The 27346-nt window shown below is 38.0% G+C and overlaps 1 protein-coding gene across 1 annotated transcript in view; it reads left to right on the forward strand.

The window, feature by feature from the left end:
• Nucleotides 1-8450: 8450 nt before the first annotated feature.
• The window catches only part of KHDRBS2 (KH RNA binding domain containing, signal transduction associated 2), a gene marked incomplete at its 5' end in the record, with an annotated part of 348053 nt that continues 329157 nt past the window's right edge, over nucleotides 8451-27346 (forward strand). The window contains one exon of the mRNA XM_082757411.1: nucleotides 8451-8541. Coding sequence (XP_082613537.1) covers nucleotides 8451-8541 — 91 coding nt within the window. The remainder of the gene's footprint in view (nucleotides 8542-27346) is intronic.

Genomic DNA, 27346 nt, shown 5'->3' on the forward strand with positions numbered 1-27346 from the left:
TAATAGCAAGATGAGATTGCGCTTCATGCTCTGTTCAGAAAAAGAATGACTCATCCATCCATTTGCTCCATGAGTGAACTGAGCTTTGCAATAGTTGGGACTAATACAACACAGCTCCTGAAATAAAGCAAATCCATTTGCTCTGGCACAAATGGCAAATAAACTCCATCATTATGAGCAGATTTAACAACATTTGCTGAGCTTTTAACATTTTTGTTTTTATTACTTTATAACTGAAGCTGGTCAAAAACAGAAAACATTTTTCACAAAATTGCTAAATGTTTGTCTGACTTTTAAATTCCTCTCCTTGAAGTTTCCTGACCTACTCTATTTATTACACATATCTCTAAAAGACCCATTACCAGAACTACTAAATAGTGAAAACTTCTTCAAAAAACCTGTTGAGAGCATTAAATGACTTTGCTAATGTAGAGAAGCAAGGAAAAGATGGGGAACTTGCTAAAAGTTTTGAAATTACTTATGACTTGAAAGTCATAAGATTTGGGTTCATATTGATTTTTCTAAACTGTACAACGTAAGGGTGACAATGCTATTTAAAATATACTGATCACCTTGGCCTTTTCCTTCTGTGTATGGAAAAGAGGATGGCAAAAGTCTTTCATGCATGAAATTCTATGTAGTCCATAAGAAATACATTTTTGAAATTAACTAAAGAAAAGGGATGGGAAGAACTGGACTCCAGAACTGGAACAGATCAAGCTTAATGTGTCATGAGAATATTTTAGGACTTGACATGCTCCTAACTACAAAGAGAAAATAGGAATTTAAAAGCATTTTTTTAGAGGACTTGTGTCAAGTGACTTATAAAGCTAGTACAATGTTTTTTATAATTCTGAGCTGAAAATGTCTGTATTGACCATTACCCATTTGAAAATTGCATTGACATATACTCAATTTTCATCAAGAAATAGTGAAATATGGTGAAACTTACAATATTTTACCATGGCTTACATTTAATAAAATGCTAATTTGATTTTTAAATTATTATTTGGCTCTTATGATCCTTCTCTTGTGTGTTGCTACAAGTCTTAAAATTATTCAGTGAATTTTCCAGAAAATGTTTTTACTATCATCCTGTAAGATAGAAATGTGTGTGGTTCTATTATTTCCTTGAAAATAGATAAATCTTTACAAATAAGTTGAGTACCATTTCACAGCCATCTGCTGAACTAGAATATACATTGTTAAAAGAAATTATTTACTGTCTAATTTGTTTGTCTGTTTGACAATAGTGGTAAGACTTGCATTTAATTCTAAATTAGCCACCTAACTGCTGCCTACATCTTAGCTCCCTACATCTTAGGTGCCTACTGAAATTTCTGCTTAAAATAGGGATACTACTACTAGTATTACTCTATTACTCTCTTTACTCTATTACTAGTATTTACTCTATTTACTAATTTCTATAGTAAATAGAGAGATTTAGGTTCCTTTGAAGCTCCAAAGCTACGCTCTTTCAAGGTCCTGGAGGACAGTTACTTCTAACCCCATCTTTAAAAAGTAGTACTTTTTAAAAACTCGTGAGTTGCTGGTATTGAATTCTTTAAATGGATATAAAATGGACAGTGAAGTATGTTTATATTTACAAGTATGTACGTTAATAAAGATGTCAAAAAAAATATAGTGTCAAACCATTTCTCATGTCAGGTTTCATTTTAAACAAAATTTCTATGATATTTGACTATTGATAAAGAATTAGTCAAACTCTGAATGAACTTTTAACCTTAAGAAAATTCTTGAAACTTGTTTAGTGACCTTTTTTTAAAAAAAAAAAAAAAAAAAAATCAGAAGTCAGGTTAATTGATGATTTGCATGTTCTGTAGTTTTATACATTTTCTTTTTAAGATTGCCAGATGGATGTCATACAGAGATGATTTACCTGGGATTTTCTTTGTGCATTTCTACACTTTGGTAAGTAAGAGGGAATTGGCTAAACTCCATGGCTATATGATGTAAATAGGTATATGTTAAATCATATGCTGGGTTTGCTCCATATCACTTGTTGCTGCATTGCAATAGACCAATGGATTAGTAAAGTATAACTTTTTCTTGTTACCTGGCTGTGAGCTTTAAGTACCTGATCAATAAACTGCTTGAGCTCAGGTAGGTGTCACCATTGGAGGTCAAAATGGAAACAAAATTAACAAAATCAAGCTATTAATTAATCAATTACAGATAAATATTCTCTGAACAAAACTTAAGCTAAAGTGTTCCCGCCCCCCCCCCCCATCCTCCTCCCCAAGAAACGGATAAAAAGCTAGAAATGTATTGGGAAAAATAAAATAAAATTGTATTATTAACATTCTTCTATACATGCCTAAAAGCCTTCCTTTCTTTTCTTTCTGCTTCTGATGAAATTTCACTTTCCAAACTAAATTGTAAAAGTAGCTTGTTTTATTTAGTCTACAATTTCCCATATGCAATTTATTTTAATTATTTCTAGTTTGTATCATTTTTATCCTCTAAACAATTCTTTTCTCACTTTGCTATAATATTTTCTTGAGGTATTTATAGATTTTCTTACATTTTAGACAAAATACATATATACATTCCTTTTTTTTTTTTTTCTCAGAAAAATTCTATAATTTTAGTTTGAATGTGGTCTGACTTTCTACTTCCATATGCTTGATGCAGAATTATTTTATCAGAATGTCACTTACATTTTTGGTGAAGATTTATTTTTTCCTTTTTTCCATCATCTGTTATAATGACAGATTCTTCTGGCCACTTTTTTATCATACACTACTGAAATCTGCTGGAATTCATGTGCACTAATGTTATGTACAAGCTAGATAATTAGGTCTAATCTAGTCTTGACTTGGTATCCGGTGGAGGGAAATCAGTCTTTGCAAAGGATGACTCATCTCATCCAAAGATATGTACCTGCAGGTCAGATGAATAGACTACTGGAAGAAACTTTCATCCCACTGACTCTAAAGGGTGCTTATAGTGACTGCAGGAGGCTTAGATGTCTGAATTTTACAGCTTTTTTATCAGCTTCTTTTTACCTCAGTTTCTACATCTGTTGTTGCTTTTATTATTGAAAATAATAAAAGAGGAAATTTAAAGAGGAATATTTACATAAAAATAAGCCTATGAAAACCTTTGTCTTTTTACAGGTAAAAAAAAGTTTTCTTTCCAAAATCTTGTTTAATGGAATAACGGTACCCTGCCATTATTTTGTGTATTATCAAAATGTTTCCTAACTGTCATTTAAAGTTCTGGAATTCCTTGGCATTCTTTGAATACACGGAAGGAATTAGACCAGTACAAATAAACACTTTTTCCTAACTACACTGCCATCTTGAAACAAGATAGTTGAGATTTAGGTGTCAAAATAGTAAAATGAAAAATTCATAATATGACAATATAGATTTGCATGTGTTATTTGCACTGTTATTCCATAATAAACCCTCAGTAGTTATTGCATTGGTATGGTTATCCTTTAAAAGATAAATTTGTATTGAAGGGGAATTAAATACCAGGAAAGGATGTCACAAACAATAAATAGTAAGGAAGAAAGTAGAAGAAATATACAAAAGGAACCATTTTGCATTATGTGAAGAGGAAAACTAAAAAGCAATGTAATCAGAGGTTTTATATGAAAAGTGACTGTTCTAAATCTTGGAGGGAAGGATGAAAGTGGAATTCAAACATCTATTACTTATTGATTGTAGTAAAGTTAAAGGAAATTAGTGGAGACTGTGCTGCGATCATGGAAAAGATTTTCATGAAAGTGCTTCAGCTACCTGCAGTGGATAAGCTGTAATATAAAGATCAGAAGGAACAGCAGAGATAAAACTTCAAATATGAACAAGCAAAATATAAAATGTAGTGATTATCTACATGGGGGAAGGAGAAATTGATAGTTATGTCACAGATCCACAACTTCTCTGCCAGTTTTGGTAGCATCACAAAGAAGAAAAAGGAGAGCATCCTAGACTGCATTTTTTTTTTCAGTCCATTTCTGTTTAAGCATTTTCTTCTATATTCATCTGTTATTTTATGAATGGAGATATCCCAGCTCTGCTGAAATGATGGTCTTTCTTCCAAATTCAATCAATCAGTGTGTTGGACCATAAACCTGAGCCTTTTGCTGCACACAGTACTAGTCTGAAGGAAAACTACAGTGAACTTGTTAATGGATGTTTCCTTTCAGAAGTACAACATGTGAAGCTGTTGTCAGTGGGAGCTGCAGGGTGATCCCTGTGAGAAGGGTCTGGGGCTGCCCTGTGGTGGACACAGCTGTTTCCAGTTGAACCCACCACTGGACAAAGCCCAGTGCACCATCCCAGTGTTCTTGTACATGGAAATGAGCATTGCATTAACAGCCTATGTGTCAATGTGCCCCATAACAAACCAGTGATCCACATCATCCAAAGATTAGTATCCACAGGTCACAGTGCAGAGATCAGATGAAGCCTGGATATAGAATGTATCCTAAGAAGGAGTTAAAGTCAAGAGACATTCCCTCCATCTTGTATATGCATTTTTGCTTCCTTATATAATTCAATTATATCATCATTTATCAATTATAATTCCACTTTAAGGAAAGAATGTGGTTAGACGACAGGATGAACAGGTGACGGGAGAAATTTCCTAGGTTTTTAAACCTTATCGACAGTCAGTTCAGGAACAAGATGACCTTTAATCTTACCTAAGACAGGTGAAACAGAGAAGAAATTTGAAAACAAATGGAATATCTGAAATGGAAAATTCTTGATAAATTTGATCTTTGGTGCATTACCTCCTATGTGTACTCACATGCCATAAATAAATGTGTTCATATAAATTAATATAGTGGTTTAAATGTGATGTGTTAAAAGGGTAAGTCATTGTCACTGTGCTGGCTCTCCAAGTCTTCATATTTTTTAATAAAAGCCTTTGGAAAGTTTGGAGATTTTTCCTCCAATTTTTGCTTCCACTGCCTTTTGACTTCAGTGCTACATGATAATACCCAGCAGGTATATTTAGTTGTCATTGACAAAAATCCCTGGTGATATATTTAGTGTATATAGTTGGCATTGGTAAAAATACATGGTGATTTACGTAGTCAGTTACTTGTTCTATCTTTAAATAATTTATAATCTGGTATGCTCTGATCCTGTTAATTATCAGACTTAGTAATAAAATACAGTACAGATAAACTTTAATTTGGCTTGACACTTCAAATGAAAAAGTTGTAAAATGTGTCTTTGGTTTTTAGTAGCTATGAAAAAAAATTGATCTCCAGCTAGCAATGAAGTCATGCTTGAGGTCTATATTTCCTAACTGACAGATTTTAACGATATATATATATATATATCATATATCATATATATATATATGAGGTCTAAGGTAAAATTGAGAAAAGCACCTCAATGGTTTTGCAGCCTAAGTGTCACTGAAAGTCAGTTTATATCTTTCTGAAAACTGAACTTAGACAAAACTCGTCTCTGTATACTTGGCTCTAAAAAGATCTGCATGCAAACCTGCTCTCTACTCCTTTGACCTGAAATATTTTGATGACCAAATATTTTGATGAATGTAGCACTTCCCACTGCTTGATAAATTTCAAGGTGATTAAATCAAAACTTCCAATAATTGAAGGAAGTTAAGTACTATTCTTCTAACACTACAGATGGAAAGCCCTCAAGCTTTTTTTCTGTATGGTAAGACCATATGGTAAGTTTTGAAGGCTACCAGACCAGGATGGCTTCTGAGTCAGGATAACATAAAGTGGTCTCGAGGATACTTTTAGAGAATTCACCTGTCACCAGTCTTCTGTCTTTTTGAACAGAAGCCTGATTTATTCTGATGGAAAGAACCACATTCTTTGAAGACATAGGTGATCTCTCAAGTAAGACAGTTCTGAACTGCATTTCTTGCTCAACTGTTAACCAGGAAAGAAGAACTATTCATGCAGTAAATTGGACTAGGGTAAATTATTAATAAAATATCTTAGCTTGGCTTTATTTTATATGTTTTCTTTTTTTTTTTTTTTTAAAAAAAAAAAAGAACGACCTATGCCTTCCCTTTATGTCGACACCCAATTTGTAGAAAAACTGACTGCCAATTAAATCATTCAGTTCTGTTATCAGTCTTCCTTGCTTCTGAAGTGTTTGACAAGTTTCCTGAAATCAAAGTTTTCCTCCTCCTTCTCTTTCTTGGCAGCGAATTTAGTTCTCAGGCATGTATTTATTTATTTATTGTTCCCACATGAAAATATGGTAGCATAGTAGCACTTCAGTTGCTGACATTTTCCACACATTCTTGAAAACACCTGTAGTCCATCAATTATACTGTCCATGGAGTAGAAATTGTGTAAAGTTTGCCTGCAGTTACACTGTATTTTGAAAATTTTACAGACCTAATTTCTTTACAATTGTTGTAGAATGTCTTCAAAACCTTGTGGATAAATTTATAGACTGTTTGTTCATCGGGGACAAAAAAAAAAAAAAATCAAAGCAGCATAACCAAAAATATCTTGAGACAAACAGCAGTGGGTAATACAAGAACTCTGAGCATACTATTGCAGCAGCCATTAATTTGTTTTGAATAAATGGTAGGTTAGTAGCCTTAGTCTAAGAAATAATTGTACATGGTCATTGAACATAACGCAACATGTTGTTGCCGTAGACTTTGTTTTTGAGGTTCTTGAAGTTTTAACAGTTTAATATCAGTTAAGTATCTTTTTTTTTCTCTCAAAATCAAAGACATGCTACCAAGTTTTCTGTTGGAGGAAAATCCTGAAAAAATATAATCAATATTAAATGTTTACTGAAAGCTAATTAAAAACAACTAAATTCTCTAAGTAAAAACGATTTTATTTACTCCAACCGTAGACGTTTTAGTTGCACAATAGCTTTAATTCTGTTTGGATGTGGCAGGTGCAGATAGCTACTCCTGGAGGTGCAGCACGGCATTCGCTGGCAGAGATAGTCCCTTCCCCTCAGGACCGTCAATGTCCTGCGCTGTCTCCAGCAGTGCGCAGCAGCCGCGGGCGGACATTTTTAGTGCGCTGCTTAAGCATCCGTGCCTGCTTGCTGATGCTCTGATCACATCCTCAGGGGAGACGCTGTCTCGCAGCTCCAGCACGGGCATGCTGCCGAGGCCACACCCCGTTAGCAGGGCACCTCCCCGGTCCCCGCAGAGAGTTGGCAGACCGGGGAACACGGGGAGAGGGACAGAGACCGGTGAAGCCGCTCCTTGCCCGATGGGGCGGGAGGCCGAGGGCAGCACCGGCGCCTCGGGCTGGCCGCGGTTTCAGCGCCACAGACAGTGTCGGACGCGGCTTCAGCACCACGGACAGCGCTCGTCCGGGTGGTTCGGCACCACAGACAGCGCCCATGGGCGTTTCAACACCACGGACGGCGCCCGTGGTGTTTCAGCACCACGGACAGCGTCCGTGGGGGGGTAGGGGGGGAGTGTTCAGCACCACGGACAGCGCCCGCCTCGGTCGGGTGTGGGCGCCACGTTCCGGCGAGAGACATGCGGACACGGACAGATGGACAGCCACAGTCCCAGGCGGGCGTGCACAGCCCCAGAGCCCCCCACGCAGCCGCAGGTGTGCCCACGCGGAGAGGCACGCCGAGACACAGGGGCGCAGACAGGCGCACGGCCGTCTCTCCCGCACAGACACAACACACCCGCGCACGCACCCGCACCTCCACCGCAGCACACGTGCTCGTGCCCCCCGCGGGCAGCCCCGGGAAGCAGGGCACGGACACAGCGGCGCGGCCAAGACACAGGCACACTCAGTGGCACACGCATGCACACGCCCATACCCCACATGTCCCGCAGGCTCCCACGGCCACGCACGGCCACTCGAACACACACACGAACACAGACACACACACATATACACACACATACACACACCCATACATACACACAAACACACACGCGCACACACCCGCACACCCAGCCCCACGCCCACCTCCCCGGCGCTCCTCCCACCCCCGGCGCCAGTCAATAGCGATGCCGATCTGCCCCGCGGGGTCCCGCCCCTCCGAGGCGTCCCCCACCAATAGCAGCGCCGCGGGGCGGGGGGTCCGCCTCGCCCCGCCTCCCTAGTTAAGGCGGCCGGGGGGAGCGGGTCGCTCACTGGCGGGTGGGGAGGAGGAGGAGGAGGACGAAGAGGAAGGTGTGGGGGGGGTGGCTGGGTGGGAACGAGCAGTGCGAGGCGCACGGAGCCCGGCACGCGCACGGCCCCCGCCCCCCGCGCAGTGAGGGGGGGAGGCGGTGCCGGGGGGGGCGAGGGCAGCGCCCCGCCGCGGGAGGGGGCGGCTGGGGCTGCGCCGCGCTACGCACCTGCGGGGCGCCGAGCGAGGCGGGCGAGGAGGAGGAGGAAGAAGAGGAGGAGGAGGAGGCAGCGGCCGGAGGCGCGGAGCCAGCCGGCGGCCGCGCAGCCCGCCCCCGGCTTGGCCAGCCGGCGCGGCCCCGAGGAGATGGAGCAGGAGAAGTACCTGCCCGAGCTGATGGCAGAGAAGGACAGCCTGGATCCCTCCTTTGTTCACGCCATGCGCCTGCTTGCCGACGGTAAGGCTCCGCTGCCGCCCGACGCGGCCCAACGCCCCCTATCCCATCCTATCCCGTTCCCTCCCAATCCCATCCCATCCCCGGGGGATTCCCGTGGAGCCTTCCCGGTGGGAGCGGCGACCGGCGGTTCCCCTGGTGGGGCTGGGCAGGCAGGGCTTGCGGGGCTCCCGACTGCGTTTTGGGGCTCCTCTTTCTCGGGGAGCTCATCGCTGCTTGTTCCCTTGGTTCGAGGAACGAGGCTGTGGTGCTGCTGGCGCTATTGAGCCTCTCATAGGGCACTGCGATGGGCGCTGGTGGCATGTGGCTCATCAGCTTCGCGGCACAGTTTTGCCCAGGACGTGATGATCTTCGTTTGGATTCATGTTGTGATCCGGGATATGCTGCTTGTAGCGTTTGGCTCTGCACCCTAGTTAATCCTGCCCACCTCACTTTAGTCGAACTCGTTCAGGGAATATTTAGAAAGTTTGCAATTTCATGGGTTTTTAGACAACTGCTCGGTGTAGTTATTGAATGTAGGCCTTGTAGTATAGTGCCTCAACTTCCATGGAAGTGTAACCCAGTGAGTTCTCCTCACACTTCTCTGTTTCTTCTGAGGTCCCTAGTAGTCATTTAAAAAATCCCTGTTAAATCTGGAAAAGAAGTGACAAAGGACGATACATAAAGCAATACAAGCGATTGAGCGTTTAGATGAGATCAAGGCAAGAAACCTATGGATAGGCCCTTGAGGGAGTCACAAATTCAAATCACCTCAGTCAGGAGAAGTGAATGACTTCCAAAGTTCTGTTACGTTTTAGGGACAATCAAACTATTTAAAACTTATTATGCTGGCAGTAAATGTCCTTCCCTGTGTCAGCAGTCTGTGAATTGTCTTCCTTAAATACCTGTTCTATTGATTGTGAATGAATGTACTGAATGTCCAGGTTTTATTGGAGTGCTCCTATTTGATAGCTCAGAAATTCAGGGTGAACAAATACATGTTCTGTGCACCTTTTTAATAACTATCTTGCTGCTGAAGCGACAGATATATTACTTTTTATGGTTGTTTTTCTAATAAAACTACAAGAAACATAGAAGTCTGTATTTCCTATCGGGGTGTAGTTTTTGCACCTTGCAGTTTAGTCTTTTCCCAGAGGGGGGAGGTATCTGCTGAGTGTATGCATGCAAAAGATAGAAAATGCATGAAGGACATCATTGAAAGTGTGCAAAGTAAAGTTTTTAAAATAAACAAGACCAAAATGAGTATTTCTAGGAGTCAGATTCATGCAGAAATTGTATTTTGAGCAAATGTGAGACTGAATAAAAGATTAATCTTCTGTTTTCCTCTTAAGATAACGAGGACTAGGTATATGTGGATTTTTAAAAGATGAAGGTGAGCTGTCTGTGGAAGCTGTAGGGAATGCTAATGTCAGATTCACACCAGATACCTGGCATTATCCTTCAAAACACCATCTGTCAAGCTTTCTAGAGATTCATTTTAGAGTCTAACATATGATAGCTATTGAAACAGTTTCACTAAAGTAAGAGTATAACTAGTTAAGGAAACGAGTGAATGCACTGGATGCTGCTGGATATAAATAGAAAGAAAATGCACGGAAAAAGCAGAATTTTTCTGATGCCAGAAAATAGGTGCAAGGATCTCTGTAATACTGTATTTCTAGGATGTGTTAGCAATGAAATGATGCTTCTGGGCTTCTATTCTTTAAAAAATACTATGTGAGCAGTTACATCACAATTGCAACTAGGTGTTGCTTTTGTGGTGTACTAAACTGTCATGATTGCCAGTAGATTTTGTATAAAATGTGTAAGAGTAGCTTTGAAGGTTTTGGCTTCAGAGCTGAGAGCCTCAAGCTTTCACTCTGGCTTGAAGTGCTGTGATTTTTCATGTCAGCAGCTAGAACCTGGAGTTGAGAGGATTCATGCTGCTGTGTGAAAACACAAAAGGGCAAGTAGACATTACAGAAACATGGCTTCAGTTATGACACTAGATTTACTTGTAAAGATAAAACCTCACTTTTTCTCCCCAATAATTCTTTGCTTCATTATGTTTATTTTAAAAACAAATTTCTTACGGTTTTTGATATCTAGGTCTGTGTGTCTGTGTTCTGCAGGTTGACCAGTGTCAGATGCCTATTTGAATCAGTAGATATTTAACCCTCACCACTGAAAGATGATGTGTAGAAGTAATTTACATTAGTCCCTATCTAGGCTAGAGCCTCCCTTTGGCAATGTATGGTGAAACCCACAGAACAGGGATGCTTCCTGAGGCAGGGAATGCACATGCTTATCAGACAACAAACAAAGGTGAGAAAAGAGGTATTAGTGCTACTTATGTATAAAGTGTGAATCGTAAAACACAACTTCTCTAAAAATCACAGGTGAATTCTGAAAATGAACCCAGCCTCTTAATGACCAAATGAATACCTGAGCCAGAAGACGTTATTTCTCACTGCACCCCCGCATTTCCCCCCCCCCCCCTTCCCCCCGGGTCATTACCTGTTTTGTGTAGGAATAGCTCCTAGTATACTATGATTGTTTCATAATTAGAAATGGAAAAGCCATTTATATTTCCTATTAGAAGGATGTGTGTGTTGTGGATGGATGGTGATCTTTTGCCTCTGTGTGCATTAGTTTAAAAAAAAAAAAAAAAAAAAAAAAAACACACACACACACACAAAAAAAAACTTTTTGCAAAACGCATTGAGCATTTATACTTATACTATGACCCAGTCAGCAATAGAACCAAAAGACCTCTTCTAATTGTAACTGGTTGCCAAAACCTGAAGGATAGGCAAATCTTTGCTCTTTGGAAAGGGTTTTTCTATTTTAGTTGTAATATTCTGTGTAGCAGATTGTTTCATGTTTGTGCCCGGAAGAGATAGGTGAAAGAATCACACTGTTTTGTGGATAGTTTTAAACGATTTTATTGTAAACTGTTTTTTTTTTTTTTTTCTTAAGATCATACTGCTTCTACTGATGGAATCTGTCCACACATGCTAGATCAGGATAAATACTTGGTCAGATGAAAAATGTCAAAGTGAGGATAGCATCTTTGAGCAGTACCTTTTGTGCATGAGTTGTGTTTGTCACAGCACAATCTCAAGATCCAGCCATATTTCAGGGCTGTTCTGGTGCTACATCCCATTGCAGTCCCTAACAAGTGACTGACATATGCTGTTTTTGCATATATGTAAATCACTTTTAATGAAAAGTGTCAGTTAACTGCTTATATGTTGCTTGGGACAAGCCAGCTTTATATTTGTAAATGTGACTTTGGAAATCTCGTACTGTATATTATTAAAGCCATATCTTTGTTTTCTTCTACAAACACATAGGAGAAAGACCTATTGGAAAGAGCTAACTAAAGAAAGATCATCTCTCCCCCTGGAAATATCAGCATTACTCGGGTAATGAGGTAGCTAATTTCTCTCTATGTAATGACAGTACAATTGACCTCAAATTGTCAGTTGGCATTCTGAAGGCAATGAGAGCCAGGCCTTTAGCTCTAAACTTGAGTTAAGTCCCTAGATTATTCCATGTGGCGTAGCATGAGTTTGTTAAACCTCCAGTCACGTCAGTTAGATTCATATAGCTCAGCTTCATAAAGCTCCTTGTAGGACAGGGCATGATTATTTAAAAGATGTATAATTACTTAACATTTACACCCAGTGAGCATTAGTAATGTCTTTCATACAACAAGGCTGCAACAATTGTTCTAGCTAGCCTGAAAACTGCTGATGTAATGCCTTATGTTCAGGATTTCAACTGATATTTTTATATACATTGAACTTCTTTTATTTTGGGGACTTTTGGAGATTAATTTGCTTTTCATATGTGAATGCAGATTTCATTCATAACCGTATGTTTCTATTAAAAACCTTTGGGAAGTTTTAAGGTCACATGAGAGTTATTTATCTTGGTGATGTAGAAAATTAAGGTTGTATTCTTAGCCTAAGATGTGAAATGCTCTTGGTCAAACCTGTGACCTGCGAAAGTCAGGCCTCTGATACTTTTTTAGTTTTCTGTAACAAACTACTTGTGAAAAGATACTTACAAATTTTATTAGCTTACTGTCTCTTCAAGTCTTTGAAGTAAAATAAGATTAATATCAAATGTTAATGTAAATACATAGATTAATATTAATTTGTGAGCCATCAGTTTTCTGCTTATTGTGTTGCTTTTTTTCCTGATGCTTATATCTGATGAGAAGAAATCTGTGTTCACAGAATGCTTTATATTAATCATTGTTTACTTTGCTGTCCCACAAAATGCAATGTGAATGACTGGAAAGTTGACTCAGGAAACGTGCTGATGTTTAGAGCCTGTATTTCAGAAATCAGTTTCATTAAAAAAAATAGATTTCCAGAGCTATTATTTGGATCTTATTCAGTAAAAGGGGATAACAGTGCAAACTCTAGATGAATACAAGGTACTTATTTTGGTAAAGCAGCTATGTGCTAGGTATCAGAGTCAATTCAAAACTTATTGAAGTTAATAGGAATCTTTCTGTTGCCATTTGTGGGCTAGCTGGCAGTTCTTACACAAATATGATGTATTAATTGATGCACTTAATATATATGGAATAATGAAAAAGGATATTCTATCACTAGTGCTGACTTTTGAAATGAATGTATGTTTCCGTCTTTAAATGTTTTTTTAAAAGGTAAATTGTTGTTTTACTGTGGTATGACAGCATGGTGCGTGTTCATAATCTTAAGGAAATGGTCTGGCCTTGCAGAATGCAACGTAGATAAGTCCCAGGGGATAACTGGTTTTAGCAAAAACAACATAGCATAAAATATTAGACTGAGTAAATTAAAGCAACCTTTGTGAGTTTATGTTGACCCTACGTTGTTAGTCACAAAAACTGGGCTTCTTGGGGGTGGGGATGAGGGGAACATGTGACCAAAACAAACAAACAAACAAAAAAAACACCTCTACCTTGCAGAGGTCTGAAGCAGTGTTTAGGACCATTTGATCTGTGATCTTAGAAAGCACATCCTTTGAAACACAGTAAATTTCATTACAAAGAAGGAACTATATCAGTGCAATAAATGAAAGCTAGATTCTGATACCCTTATGTGAAAAGTAGTGCTTCACTCTTTAAACGGTGCTATTTGAATCAGTGGAGCCGCTTAAGGTGTGATTCAGTGTGGGAAGTAGAATTTAGTACCAACTGTTTAAGAGAAGGTCAAAGGCATTTTCTGAGACTGAGGCTTATCTGGATAACCATAGCCTCAGCAACACTCCAGAATGCACTGGTTTTTGGCAGCATGAATGTTTTACTTGGAAGGAGAAGAGAGGTTTTATTTGTTATGGGAATTCCTTTAGAAAATTTATTTCATTCTCTAGCTCTCCTTGGTGTATTAATTTGGGGAACACTTACCACAATTGTCCATTTCCCTTCCTTTGTGCATCAAAATAGATATTTTTAAGCTGAAGAAACTCAGAAATTGATATAAGCAGCTGGTACCAAGACAAGGAGGAATAGCTAATTACATAGCTGAATAGAAAATGAACTGTTAACTTCCCAAGCATTTAATACCTGCATAATGTGTGGAATAATAGCCATTTGTAACCAGGAGGTGGCATGGTTGGGCTCCACATGCCAAAATAGAGCTTCATGTCCCAGCACCTCCTGGGAAAGGGCCAGTATGGACCATCGGGTACATCCTGTTCTTGTGCACTGGATGTGTGCTTTTCTTGTTTTAGCGATATGCAGACAACATATACTGATGACCAGATTTGCTATAACAGGCTAGTTGCCTACAGAATCTGATAGGTTCAATAGTGACCAGTGCATAAGACTCCTGAGAAAGGCTAAAACATGTACGTAAAAAATATGTCTACCTAGCCCACTAAGCAATGCAGGAAGAGTAAAAAAAGCTCTTTCATGATATCTGCTGAGAGACAAGTTTCAGGCTCAATATATTGGATCTTATTTCAGAACGTATAAATATTGCTGTTGTTGGGTAGTTCCTGTACAATGCTTGGTAAAGTAGGAGCACATCATGCTTTCCTGTGCCTGGCAGCTGTACCTTAGGCTGAAGGCACTACCCTGATGAAGCAATGTTTCCTTGACCTGCAGGGTCACTGCAGTAATCCTGCATTTCAGTACAGGGTGAGTGTGCCTTTTTTTTTTTTTTTTTTTTTAAAGGCAATTTTTAACTGTTTCAGTTCAAATTTCTTTTCAACAAGCTACTGAATTTGAAGAAAAATTCAATGTCCTCACAGCTGATCTTAGTATATATATTTCTCTTAAATACTCTTGAGAAAAAGTAAGCAATTATTAATCCCCAAGAAAAACATATTTTTAAAGCATGTGTAATAGAAGCTGTTTTGTGGACTGATCCTGCCAAAGCAGTATGAAGGTATATGTTCATCTTTTGTTCACATGACATTTTTCAGCCCTTGGACGGGTGTTGTGATTTAGAGCTCCATAACAGAATAGGTGAGGATGTGGACAGTTTATAAAATGGAATAAACTTTAATGGAGCTACAGTACAGTCTTTGGCATGTAATCAAATAAGAACTGTGGAGGAGCGGACAACTAAAGAACCTTGACATGGGGATAGAGCTCTGAGGTGCATGATAGATGGAGATTTGATGTTTTTTCCTTGTACTGTGTACCTTCAATGAACACCCTTTCATCCGGAAGCTGAAAGTTAATACTGAATTTCAATCTGATCTTTGAGATCTCTAAATGAAAATAACTGCCTAAGAAATACGTATTGTTATTACTTCTCTTGTAAAATTATTCTTTTTAAATCATCAGACAAAAATAATCCTGGTTATTATAGTCTTCCGTAAATTCTGTCATATTTTAATTAGAAACCTGCTGGAACTGAGTACAGCTACTTCCTTATCCTAGAAAGGCCGTCCATAGTGGAACTAATAAAAGCTATGAGGATAAATTATCTAAGACTTTTGGTAAATTAAGACAGAAAAAAAAATCACCTAGAAAAATATGTCTGTTCTTGATTTCCAACTTTTGCTATTAAAATTACGTTTTTTATTTTGAGTACTAAAAAAATTATCAAGAAAAACTCATAGCAATGTTATTCTAGTAATGCTGAAGGTAGATCATCTACTTTTAAGTAAGATGATAAAAAGTTTTGAGGGTCATATGTGGTTCAGCATGATATAACAAAAGCCATCTTAAAAAAACTCAAGAGCTCTGCTTGCAGTGGGCCTTTCAGTTTGTTTTTCTTGCATTAGCATGATCCAAAACGTAAAAGACAGAGGGCAGGTCACTGCTGCCTTTGAATTTCTATGCACCTGCTAAAGTGTGCATCAATAGAACAAGAAACTGAGGCTAGAGTAAAGGTTACACCTAGAGATGTAAAGCTTAAAAGCTTTTGATTTATACAATAATTTGAATTCTGGAAATTGATATGGCTATTGGAGAAAATATTTTATTCTAGCCAGCAAAAGATTGATTTATAATGTATGTTCCTGCTAATCTACAATCTCTGCTTTGAATCTGTAAGGAGAAAAATTCTGCTAGTTCTATTGCAGAAACAGTTTGGATTTGCTAGCTGGTGAAGGCAGCAGTGTTGTCAGCAAAAAAACAAAAACAACAACAATGTAAGGATCAGAGCTGGTGGTTCATAACCAGTCAACTTCCAAAGAGCAGCACTGGGAATGAGAAGAAAAAATGGCTCCCCTAGGAAATCCAAACACTGGAGTAAGCAAACCAAGTCCCACTTTGACAATAACTCCTAATTTAATGCCTTCAGGATTTCAAATACAAGCTTTCCAAAGATTTTTCAAGTGCTTGAAGTTAAAGAACTTGCTATGAAATCAGGGACCCTGTGTATGTTTCAGAAATGGCTTTTTGATGTAGAAGAACTTAGTTACCTTCTTACTTCTTAAAATGAAGATTTTTATGCTCCATGTTTCTGAATATCAGAATGCTTATGTTTCTGATATTTCTGATTGTTTCTGAGCAAATTCATTTCCGGCATTTTCTCTTTAAGATTACAGTAAGCACTTGATGCTGTCTGGGCATTGTGCCACATATTCTCAGTGGTCAGGGAGTGAACTCTGTAGCTGGGAAAGAGTCAGACTTCATTTTTCCAAAATACACAGGACTGTGCTAATTTGCTGTAGCTAGGAAGTTGCCATCCCTAACTTACCAATTTGCAGTTAAAACTGATTATATATATATTTTTTTTTGCGACCTCTACTGAAATAAGCAGCACCAAACTCTTAAATGACTTACTGAATTACTGAAATGACTATGTTGGCACTCAGAGGCTAAATTTAGGACTGATAACATGAAGGAGAATTGCAAGGGCCTTTTGTCCAATGTCTTCAGATCATCGTTCCTCAGAAAAATAGTTAATTTTGGATAAATAATGCTTATTATCCTAGTATATGCATGGGACTGAAGAACTGTCAATACATTTGCAATTAGTTCACTAATATTTGTGTGTAAGCTTCATACTTCAGTTTCATAAGCTTCAGCCTTATTTGAAAGAACTTCCCACTCATACATGCAGATCAGGATAAATATATGAATTGTATCTCCATGTTACATATTTACTCTTATGCTCAAAGCCGCCATTGAAAGGTTGCTGTGCTCAGTTCTGGTATTGCTTGGTCTCCTCTCTGATCCTTCACGCTTGTGTTTAACAAGATTGTCCTGTCTCTATAAATATGCTATTGTGGAATGTCCTGTAATTCACTCTATTTTATTTGTCAGGGGTCCCCCCAAATGCTGTATTACTGCTGTAAAGCAGTAATGTGTGGCTTTATTTGCTACAAATAGTATAGACACAAACAGAACAGGTTGCAAAATGCTGTAAGAAACTTTTAGTGATTAGTGGAAAAAGAAAGGGATCCCTAAGTAAGCCGGGAGTGTCACAAAACAGGTGCTCATGTTACATTTTTGTTACCTTTCTTTTTCCATAAGAACTAAACTTTGAGGTTACCAGGTTATGCACAAACCATCAGTTCCAGTGTTAAAGTACTGCCCCAAAGTCTATGAATAATCTGAAATATGTTGGGTGCAAGGGAATTACGAGACTAAGCATTTCCATTGCTTCAAAGGTTTTGATTGTAATGCTTTTATAATGAGGAACCATTTGTACTGTCAGCTGTCTGAGTGCTTCTTGTGGTGGGGGTGGAAGGAGATATCACATTAGAAAGTGGAAATGGACCAGCTTGATTTAAACATGAAGCATGAGCTTGATTTGATTCTGCAACTGTATAAACACTAAGAAGTCCTGAGTTGGAAATTAATTCGGGACTAATGCCAATTTTTGGCTGCAGCTTTCTGCTGCTTGATAATATGTCTCTGTCCCTTCTCGTGGCCTTTAAAGGTTTATGAATAATTAAAAAGAGGGAGGAACTGAGAGGAAAGGAACAGAAAATAAAAGAATGGTGGAAAAATGAGAGAAAAACAAGGGCAAATTGTTACAGTAATAAAGGAGAGTAGCAATACAGAAAAAGAAAAATGAAAAAAAAAAAAAACACACCTTATTTAATAGGTATAAAATGTTCAGCTGCTTTAGCTTGAAGAAACTTGTGACAGGAATCTCCAACCTTTGAACTTCAGTGAGGACTTCTGAAAGCTTTCAATTAAGTTTTATTCATCTAAAATGGATATATCAAAGCTGCTGATAAGCATTTGAAAAACACTTATCCATTTATTTAAGAAATTAAGATGAGGTTCATGTCTTTTTGAAAAGCTTCTGTGAATAATTATCATTTCAATACTGCTGTATTTCACGTGTTTAGGGATGCTATAGGTGTCTGTGCCATATATATAATTACATTATGCAGGAATTCAACACAATATTTTGCAGGGATGCTCCCAATTTTATATTAAACAGCAACTGAGGTTTTTCCTTTTAACCTTTAGAGTTCTCTTGAAATATTATCAGTTAATATTATCATATTATTATAATATATATTATACATATACATGTACATATTATAATATTATCAGTTAATCTGTTTACTCTTTCTATTTTAAAAAGTAATACTGTTACACTGAACACCTTACAATTCTACTTATAAAGCTTGTCTGCTTCTTTCTTCAGGTAATAACCATTCAAACATTGCATTAGATCTTTCATCAGTGTTATGAACTTCAAGCTTGTAAGCCCTTTTATTTGCTTATCTCAGTAGCCTCATTACAGCTGAGAAGAACTGTCCAGATTCTGTTATTTTAGTACAGCTCCTCCAGCTTTTTCGTTTGCATTGCCTTCCCCTGGCAGCTGACATCTCCCCCAGCTGTGCTCCAAGCAGTTAATATAATTAGAGAACTTTCCACTCCTCAGCCACTTTCATTCTGTTTTATACTCCTCTACTATCCCCACAAACTCAGTTGAGTTTTTTAATTTTAATTTTTTCCATGGAGACTTGAGTTGGAAGTAAAGCTGGCAGCTTTACTGGAGAAGAATGTCAGAAACAGAAGAAATTATGGTGAGAAGAAAGTCAGGTGAGTGGATAATGTATCTTTAGTAGAGAGGAGGATCAGTAGGTAGGGAGAAACTTGGAAAGACAGAGCAGGGCACATCAAAGAGGTGAGAATGAAAATTGGGAATTTTTTTCCCCTTAAAAGGCTATAGTGCTTATGTAGATGATATACTTCACTTACTATACACTCATCCATACATGTAGATAACTAGTTCCCATGTGTATATATTTTCCTACCAAAAAAATAAAAATAGTGGTACCGTAGTGCATTATCTTAGGGAAAAATCTTTACTTCTATGATTTAATTATTCATGTCTGTAGACCATACCCCTTTGTGCATACCCCAGTATGGAGTGGATAATTCAGTGTAACTGTGTTAATGGTGCTTTGAAAAGATTGTTTATCTCATGGGGATATGCACTTCAAGGTTTACTATTAAAAAAGTAGTGATTCCTGCATATCGTATATCAGTTGAGATAAATTTACACAGGTGTTTGAATTTCTAAACCTTCTTAAGTGTCCCTTAAGTTAAATGTAACTCATCTTCTGACAGAAATGTGGTTCAAAGTACACAAGTTGCAATTATGAAATAACTTCTCAGCTAAGGATGAGATGATGGTTAGCATTTTATCCATCTGTATGGGACTTAAGAGAAGAAAGAAGAGGTATGCCGAGATTAATTTGGAAAAAGTTTCTACTGTAGTCTCTACATGAGTAGAGAGTAACAACCTTCACAGTGATGTAAGCAGCAGGTTTTCCTGTGTCTTTAAAAGTAACATGTTATAAGTAAACTGAAACAAACAAAAAAAAGAGATGACAAAAACTTCAAACTGTAAATAGTACAAAGATTATATAAAGCAGTAGGTTAAAGAAAAAGGACTTGATTGGCACTTGTGAGATTAGATTGCTTTAAGGTAATATCAGTTTTTACATTTTACTGATGAGCCTGATAAAAGAAAACAGTTGCAATGACCCTAACTGGGCATTAAGCTTCAATAAATGCTAATTTTCCTATCTTAATATATTAAAAATACTTAAAAATACTTACATTTAATAAAATATTGGAAGGCTATGGTACAGCATATTTTTTTTTTTTTTTTTTTCTGGCTAGCTTAAACACTTAAAGCAGCATTCAGTAAAGGATAAGTCAGGTTCCTTCTCTGGTCTAAAACATCAGTGGAGTAAAAATTAGGAAAAGATAAAATGCAGTAAGATTTTTTATTTTCTGAGTTGGTTAGCTGCTAGAGATATGAAATGTGTGAACTAAATTTAAAATGTTTGTCTTCCTGTTATTACCATTGACACTTGTAGGTAAGTGCAGCTTATATCTTATTTGGGGCACATGTGTAACTGCAGTCCCCTGATTGCCTAGGCCAGTCTACTTGTTGGAATATATAGCTGTTTTTTTCCCTCTCACATGCCTTGGCTTCTTCCTCAAGGAAACAAGGATTTGGTATGGAGAGAAAAATAATGCTGTGTGTTGTAGTCTTGTCACAGCACTGAGTTGGATACAGCCAAGTCTACACCAGAGCTGAGGCTTACTCCCAGGTTCAGAAGCACAGACTTTTTCACTTACATTTAATGTATGATATGGTCAGTATTTCAAGTTAGACTGTGGTGTTTTTTTCACTTTTCCTTCCTTCTACAGATGAAAATCCTCAGGATGAATTAATCTGTTAGTTCATGTCAGTGTGAACCTTGAACTGTGAATTTATTAGGACAAAGCTTGTCATCAGACTGGAGCGTTCCTCAGTTGTTGCTTTAAACACCTGAGGTGGGGGGAGCACAGATAATAGTTATTGTGTCTTTCCCACAGTGATCTCTGTTCAATTTATTGTGTTAATTTTTCTCCCAGTCATGATATTTGTTTCTTGAGTCTTAACCCGGCACACTGGCTCTTTCTGTGGACATTCAGAATCTTCAGGTGTTTGTTTATTTTATGAAGATTTTATTGTCTTCAGTCTCAAAAATGGATCTTACTTCAAGACACCACTAGATGTATTGCATCTTGGCTTGAGTTTTTCTGTGCTGTTCTAGTTCCATGCTCCTTTTATTTCCCCTCCAGTCTCTTCTCATGGGAGATTGGCTTCTCAATGCAGTAGCAATATACCTTCTTGTATCTGTAATCTGAAGTGGTTGGATTTACATGTATTAGTACCCAATAAATGCTGTGTCATCAAAACTTAATATACAGTCTTCAGATACTTTCCAAGTCTTTCTCCAGATTCTAATTTCAGTTTTTCCTCTTATCTAAGATGGTTTAATTCTCCTGCTATTGGATAATGTGTTCTTTCTTAGATGATATACAAATTCTTCTACATTGTCAACAAACAATTACATATTTTAATTGGTTTGTACAACAGTAAAAAAAAAAAAAACAACAAAAACTTACACACTCAAGTACAAAATATGTTAAGTATTATTTGCTGCTAAATTATATTAAATGTTTTTAGATCATAAGTTTGCAGAAGCGATAAAGTAGTCCTCAGTTTGGCTGAAATATGACAAAAGGAGCAGGGGTCATCCTCTTGGGCCATGATGTTGTTGTATAGCCAGTACGTATAAATGTATTTTTTCGTACGGTTGTAGTTAAATACCAGCAATTGTGGTGCTTATCTCTGCATCTATACAAGCATTTGTCATGCATGTTTTTGACAAAACAGAAAAAGGAACTGTAATTTTAGAGATTAAGAATGGGGGCATTGAGATTAAATTACTTCTACAAAATTGTAGAGGAAATCTATGATTGGGTTGGGAACTGCTTGTGCATCTTCAGAGTCCCACTTCATTTCATTTTCTTCAGGATTACCCTTTCTTTTCACACAAGATAAAGGATTTATCCTTTGTTACCCCATTCCTGTTGAGCAAACCTTCATTCTGTAATGTAACAGATAAGCAGGGAAGCACAGGCTGCCTCAAACAGCTATGACAGAAGAATGGAATTTTAGTAGAAAATAGTGTATGAATGAAAATAAGTTAATAAGGTACTTTGGGTATGGCTTTTTCTATTTGCTACTCAATTGAAAGTGACAGGCTTTCTTCAGTGGTCTCCAAAAATACATTCTTGACTCCTGAATGTATTCACAGAAGGTTTCTAGGGTCTCTGCAGAGAGACAGAGGACAACAATACTTTAACTCTATGAATATAATAAAGCCTTACCCCAAACCTAACAAAATAATATTAAATGAAATCATTTCCCTAAGCAGGAAAATTATGTACATGTTTTCTTAAAAATTTTTGCTAAATAACAGTATAAATAACACTACTCAGTAAAAAGCAAGCTTGATTAACTCTGAAACTGCCGACATCTGTGTTATATTGCCTCTACTTACAACTACAGCTTATGCAGCATGCTGCCACTGATACCAAAATGAGTTTAGAATCTGAAAGACTATAATGAAAGTATCTTTGAGCTGATCACTTGCCAAGAGGTGAAGTTTTGATATTTCTTCCAACATTGCCCAACACTCAATTAACGAACAAAGACAACAGAACTTCAGTCATGGTCTGCAGTAAAAAATTTCAGTATTATCACATTTGTCTGAAAAACTTTGCATCTGGGTAGCAGCTGACTATCAATTTCTCTTATTGAAAAAAGTAAATGAGTAAGGTAAAACAGTCTCCACCTGTGAGACACAACCTGTGAGACACAGGCTCGTGATATTCCACGAGGTACTCTTTGATCTGGCTCACAAATGGCCCTCTGGAATTTAGTCCTTCATTTGAATGCAGAGTAGTGTAAATGTCATTACAAACCCATGACCTCTGAGTTCTAAAACTTCCCTCATCTCTCATGATTTAAAATCATATAGCCTGAGGTGCATGGACTAGGAAAAGATGTTTGGTCCAGAGGCATGTCACAGCGCAGCCAAGATGATGATCGAACCCTGAGTAAGAGTTATTCTGAAAGAAAACCAGTACCATTTTACAGTAACAATTTACCAGAGACCTTTAAAAAATAATTATCTGGTGTCTGCTAATATCTGTTCAATGTTGTTAGATGTCTAGAATTAAGAATCTTGTAAGTGTGTGTCATAGGTTTATTTTTGGCTGCCTTAATGCTATCATAACAATATTGTTTCCTTAAAGAAAAAAGGACAACTGCAGGGGAAAAAAGTGGAACCTTTAATATCCATTTGGGTTGACAAAGGGATATCTTTCAGCTGTTTTGTACAACTGCACAAGCAAACCAATAATTAGACAAGATTTACTGATAATTCAGCACTTGAGTTCAGTTAATTTTTAAGATTTTTCTTGTGCCTGAACACAAGTTGTAACTCCAGTTCAAGTTGATTATTTTTAGCTCTGTGAAAGTACAGGATTAACCTTATAGATACTGTATTGTATAAACAGACTGAGATATGATGTAGCACATACCTTCTTGAGAAAAGATGAGAAGATGTATTTAAGAAACATAATTACTTCTAATGAATGAAAGAAGTATTCTTCAGATGTTGCAATCATAATCTATCTGATTGATGGTACTGCTTTATATGCCATCCACACTAATAATATTTTCTGCATGCCATCTTGCTAATATCAGTCATGCCTGAAGATACGTTTAGCAAAATATGATGAACAACTCTCCTATAGTAGTGGACATGCTTGAGTCTCACAGCTCTTGAAGGCTGGTTTGCCAATACAGTAGATCATCTGATGGCTCGTTCCTACTCTTAAATACAGGATTGTTATTGATTTTTTTTTAATATTTTAAGTTTTCTTTAGAGCTTTGTGTAGTTCTTTGCTCATATATTTCCTTGTTGCAATATCCCTTTAGTTTGTATCCCTTTTGTTGCGACATGTCATAAGGCCCTTCCATTTTTTTACTTTCAATTTTTCTTAACTAATTCTTCTGCCTTCATTTTACAAGTGATCTTGTTATGTATCTATCTGAACATACTGTATCTATATAAATTCTTTTATTTATTCTTTCATAATCTCTGCACTTACTTTCCTGAAATGTTGTCCTGTGTCATGTAATGTCCTTGTTTAATTTACAGATTTAGTGCAGTACTTTTTTTATCACTCCCTGTTTGTCAGGGAACTTACCACTATAAGACAGAAGTAAATGGTCTGTAAATGCTATCAGGAGGGTTTGGAATATCTTTTGGAGATGCCTCCTAAAGTGTCCCTCTGTTCATACTGTGTTCTTGTTGCCTGCTCATTTACAGTTTCAGCTTGGTGCTGTAACCTTTTCTTCAACATGCCAACAGACACTTTCTGTTGTTGTCACTATTGTTTTAGTGACCTCTGGCCTTTTTTAGTTAAGTATTGAAACCATCATCTCTCTAACCATTCTCTCCATTAACTTCAGAAGTTTGTGATTATCTCTGCAAGAATACCAACCAAGCACTGTTCTTTCTCTTGTAAGAATGACTGTCTTTTACTGTATCTCTTGCAACACACTCATGTTCTAGGCATGTCATTGTTTCTTAAATAGCAAGCTGTTTCAGCCCACTTTCTGATTTTATTTTACCTTTTATTCTCCCACACGTTGTATTTTAACTTCAACAACTGTCAAACGCATTGTTGCACAACATGTATCTTAATCACTCTTCTGTCAGTTGTCTTGCTTGTATTTTTGGCTATGATGTACTGACTTTGCAAATTCATAAAACTAAGCAGAGAGACAATAACAGCCTGCACACTTATCATAGAATGACAGAATGACTTGGTTTGGAAGGGACCGTAAAGATGACCTAGTTCCAACTAGGTGATCTTCAGGCCATTGGCAGGGATGCAACCCAGTAGATCAGATTGCCCAGGACACCATTCAACCTCACCTTAAACAATTCCAGGGATGGCGCATCCACAGCTTCTCAATACCAACATCTTGGTTTTCCAAGTTAAAAAAAAACAAACAAACAAAGAAAAAAAGGTATATTCAGTTACTAAATTATAGGGCTGCAGCAAAGAAGACCGTTAATGGATTGGAAGGACAGTGAAAGAAACAAAACAAAACAAACAAACAAACAAAAAACATTGGGCTGGATAATACCAATTTTGCTTTGAGGAAAAAATAAGATTTTGAGCTGGGAACAAAAGTATGCAAATAAGACACCAGTGCCTTTCACCTTTGTGGGTGAAAGTTAAGGACCACGCCAGTAAAGGACATGTGGTTGGAGTCTACTGCAGGCCACCTGATTAAGGGGAGCCTGTGGATGAGGCATTCTTGCTTCAATTACAAGTGTCATGGTTGCACGCTCTCATCCTGGTGATTGACTTCAACCAGCTGGATGTCTGCTGGGAAAACTACACAGCAGGCTGTAAACAATACAGGAGATTCCTAGAGTATGTTGTGTATATATGTGTGTATGTATAATTTCCTGGTCCAGGTATTGGGCAAACTTCAGAAGGATTTATGAAAATTCATCTTACTATGCTGAGAAAATGGTGGTGGTATGCAGGAATATGCCACATAAATGTACACCTGACTTTTTGGTGCTTGACAAAAGCTAAAAATATACTTTTATTGAAAAATGTTACTTTGCTGCCATTAAATACTCCCAGTGAAAGTGAAATAATTTAGCTACAGCTGTTGTCATGTTACTATGTGTTACCTTACTGGCTGTTAATCACACCTTAATATTTTAGCTTTCTTCATAATGGATTTTTTTATTAACTGTGGTTTGTCAAGTACTTGTTTTATAACACCTATTCCCGATGCTCTTATCTTGCTACTGCTACTTGTCCTTTCAGTGGGAAAGGGCATTTCAGGGAAGATTTACAGAGGACACAGCTGGGAATCTTAGTCGTCCAGTTACCATGTGCATTCTTTGTCATTGGCATGGTCCTGCTGTTGTGCAGTACCATTTGAAGAAAGGTTTTGCCTCTGCAGAATTTTTGCTCTGATATCTAATGTTTTTTTTTTTTTTTTCTCTAGAGTCTGAAATTATGACCTTCTCTAATAGTTTTGTGTAGTTATATTAGAAAACTTGTTGTTGATGTTCAAGCTAGGAGTGAGATCATGACAAAAATATTCTAATTTTAAACATATAGTACAGACTGCATAGAAAGGTGGAAAATGTTTATGCATTGTCAAAGCCACTTTTCAATCTTGGGATCCTCCCTGTCCATTGTTTGACATTAGTTTTCTTTTAGAGCTCTACAAAATTTGAGATATAATGGTAATGGTAAAATGATGCTATTAAAGTAAATGGAGTCAACTCTGCAGAGCTGGTTGGTTTCAGGTGGTCTTTTCATGGTTTGAAGGTAGTGGAGAGGAGAGCAAATCATCATCTTTAGTGTCGCATGAGGAAGAATTTTCTTTTCCTGTGAATTTACTCACATTGCCTTCAAAGTGCAAATTCTTCTTGCCTTTATAAAGACTTCTTAGACTTCTGCATGGCATGACAAAACATGCATAAACCAAAAAACAGTGCAGTTTAAAGATCTGCTGATTCAAAAGAATACAAGCAAAAAAAAAAGTTTAATGGCTTATAAAAAAAAAAGCTCAGGTAGAAAAAACAATTAGTTGTTTCTCATGTTTAAATGGAATTTACATTACCAATCCAATGGTATTTGGATTTGTTCCTATTGCCTCTTGTCCTGTCTGTTGCTGGATACCACTGAGAAGAGCATTGGTCCAATTTGTTTGCACTTTCCCTTCAGTTATTTACAGACACTGCTAAGATCCCCCTGAACCTTATCTTTGTAGGTTGAACAGTTCCAGCTCTCTCAGCCTTTCCTCATGAGATACTCCAGTCCCTTCATCCTTGTGACCTCTCCAGTAGCTCCATACCTTTCTTGTACTGGGGAGCCCAGAACTGAACACAGGACTCCAGGTGTGACCTCACCAGGTCTAAGTAAGATCACCTCCCTTGACCTGCTAGCCACACTTTTAATGCAGGCCAGGAAGCTGTTGGCCTTCTGTGTGACAGGGACACATTGCTGACTCATGGGCAGTTTGGAAACTACTGGAACTGGCAAGTTTTGTTACGCAAAACTGCTTTCCAACTGTTTGGCATTCAGCTTGTATCTGTACCTGGGGTTATACCAGGTGTGGGACCTAGCATTTCCATTTGAACTGTTCAAATAGAGTAGTTCATTTGGAAGGGACCTTCAACCCCTTTTAACCCCATATATCAGTACAGGCTGGGGGATGACCTGCTGGAGAGGAGCTCTGTGGAGAAGGACCTGGGGGTCCTTGTGGACAACAGGTTGGCCATGAGCCAGCATCTTCCCTATGAGGAAAGGCTGAGAGACCTGGGTCTGTTCAGCCTGGAGAAAAGACTGAGAGGGGATCTTATCAATGTTTATACCCTGAAGTGTTTATACACCTGAAGTGTGAGAGACAAAAGGATATGGCTAACCTCTTTTCAGTGGTTTACGGGGACAGGACAAGGTGTAATGCCCACAAAACGGAGCACAGGAAGTTCT

This window comes from Aythya marila, assembly GCF_965140915.1.
Source record: "Aythya marila genome assembly, chromosome: 3".
NCBI classification, from domain to species: Eukaryota; Metazoa; Chordata; class Aves; order Anseriformes; family Anatidae; genus Aythya; species Aythya marila.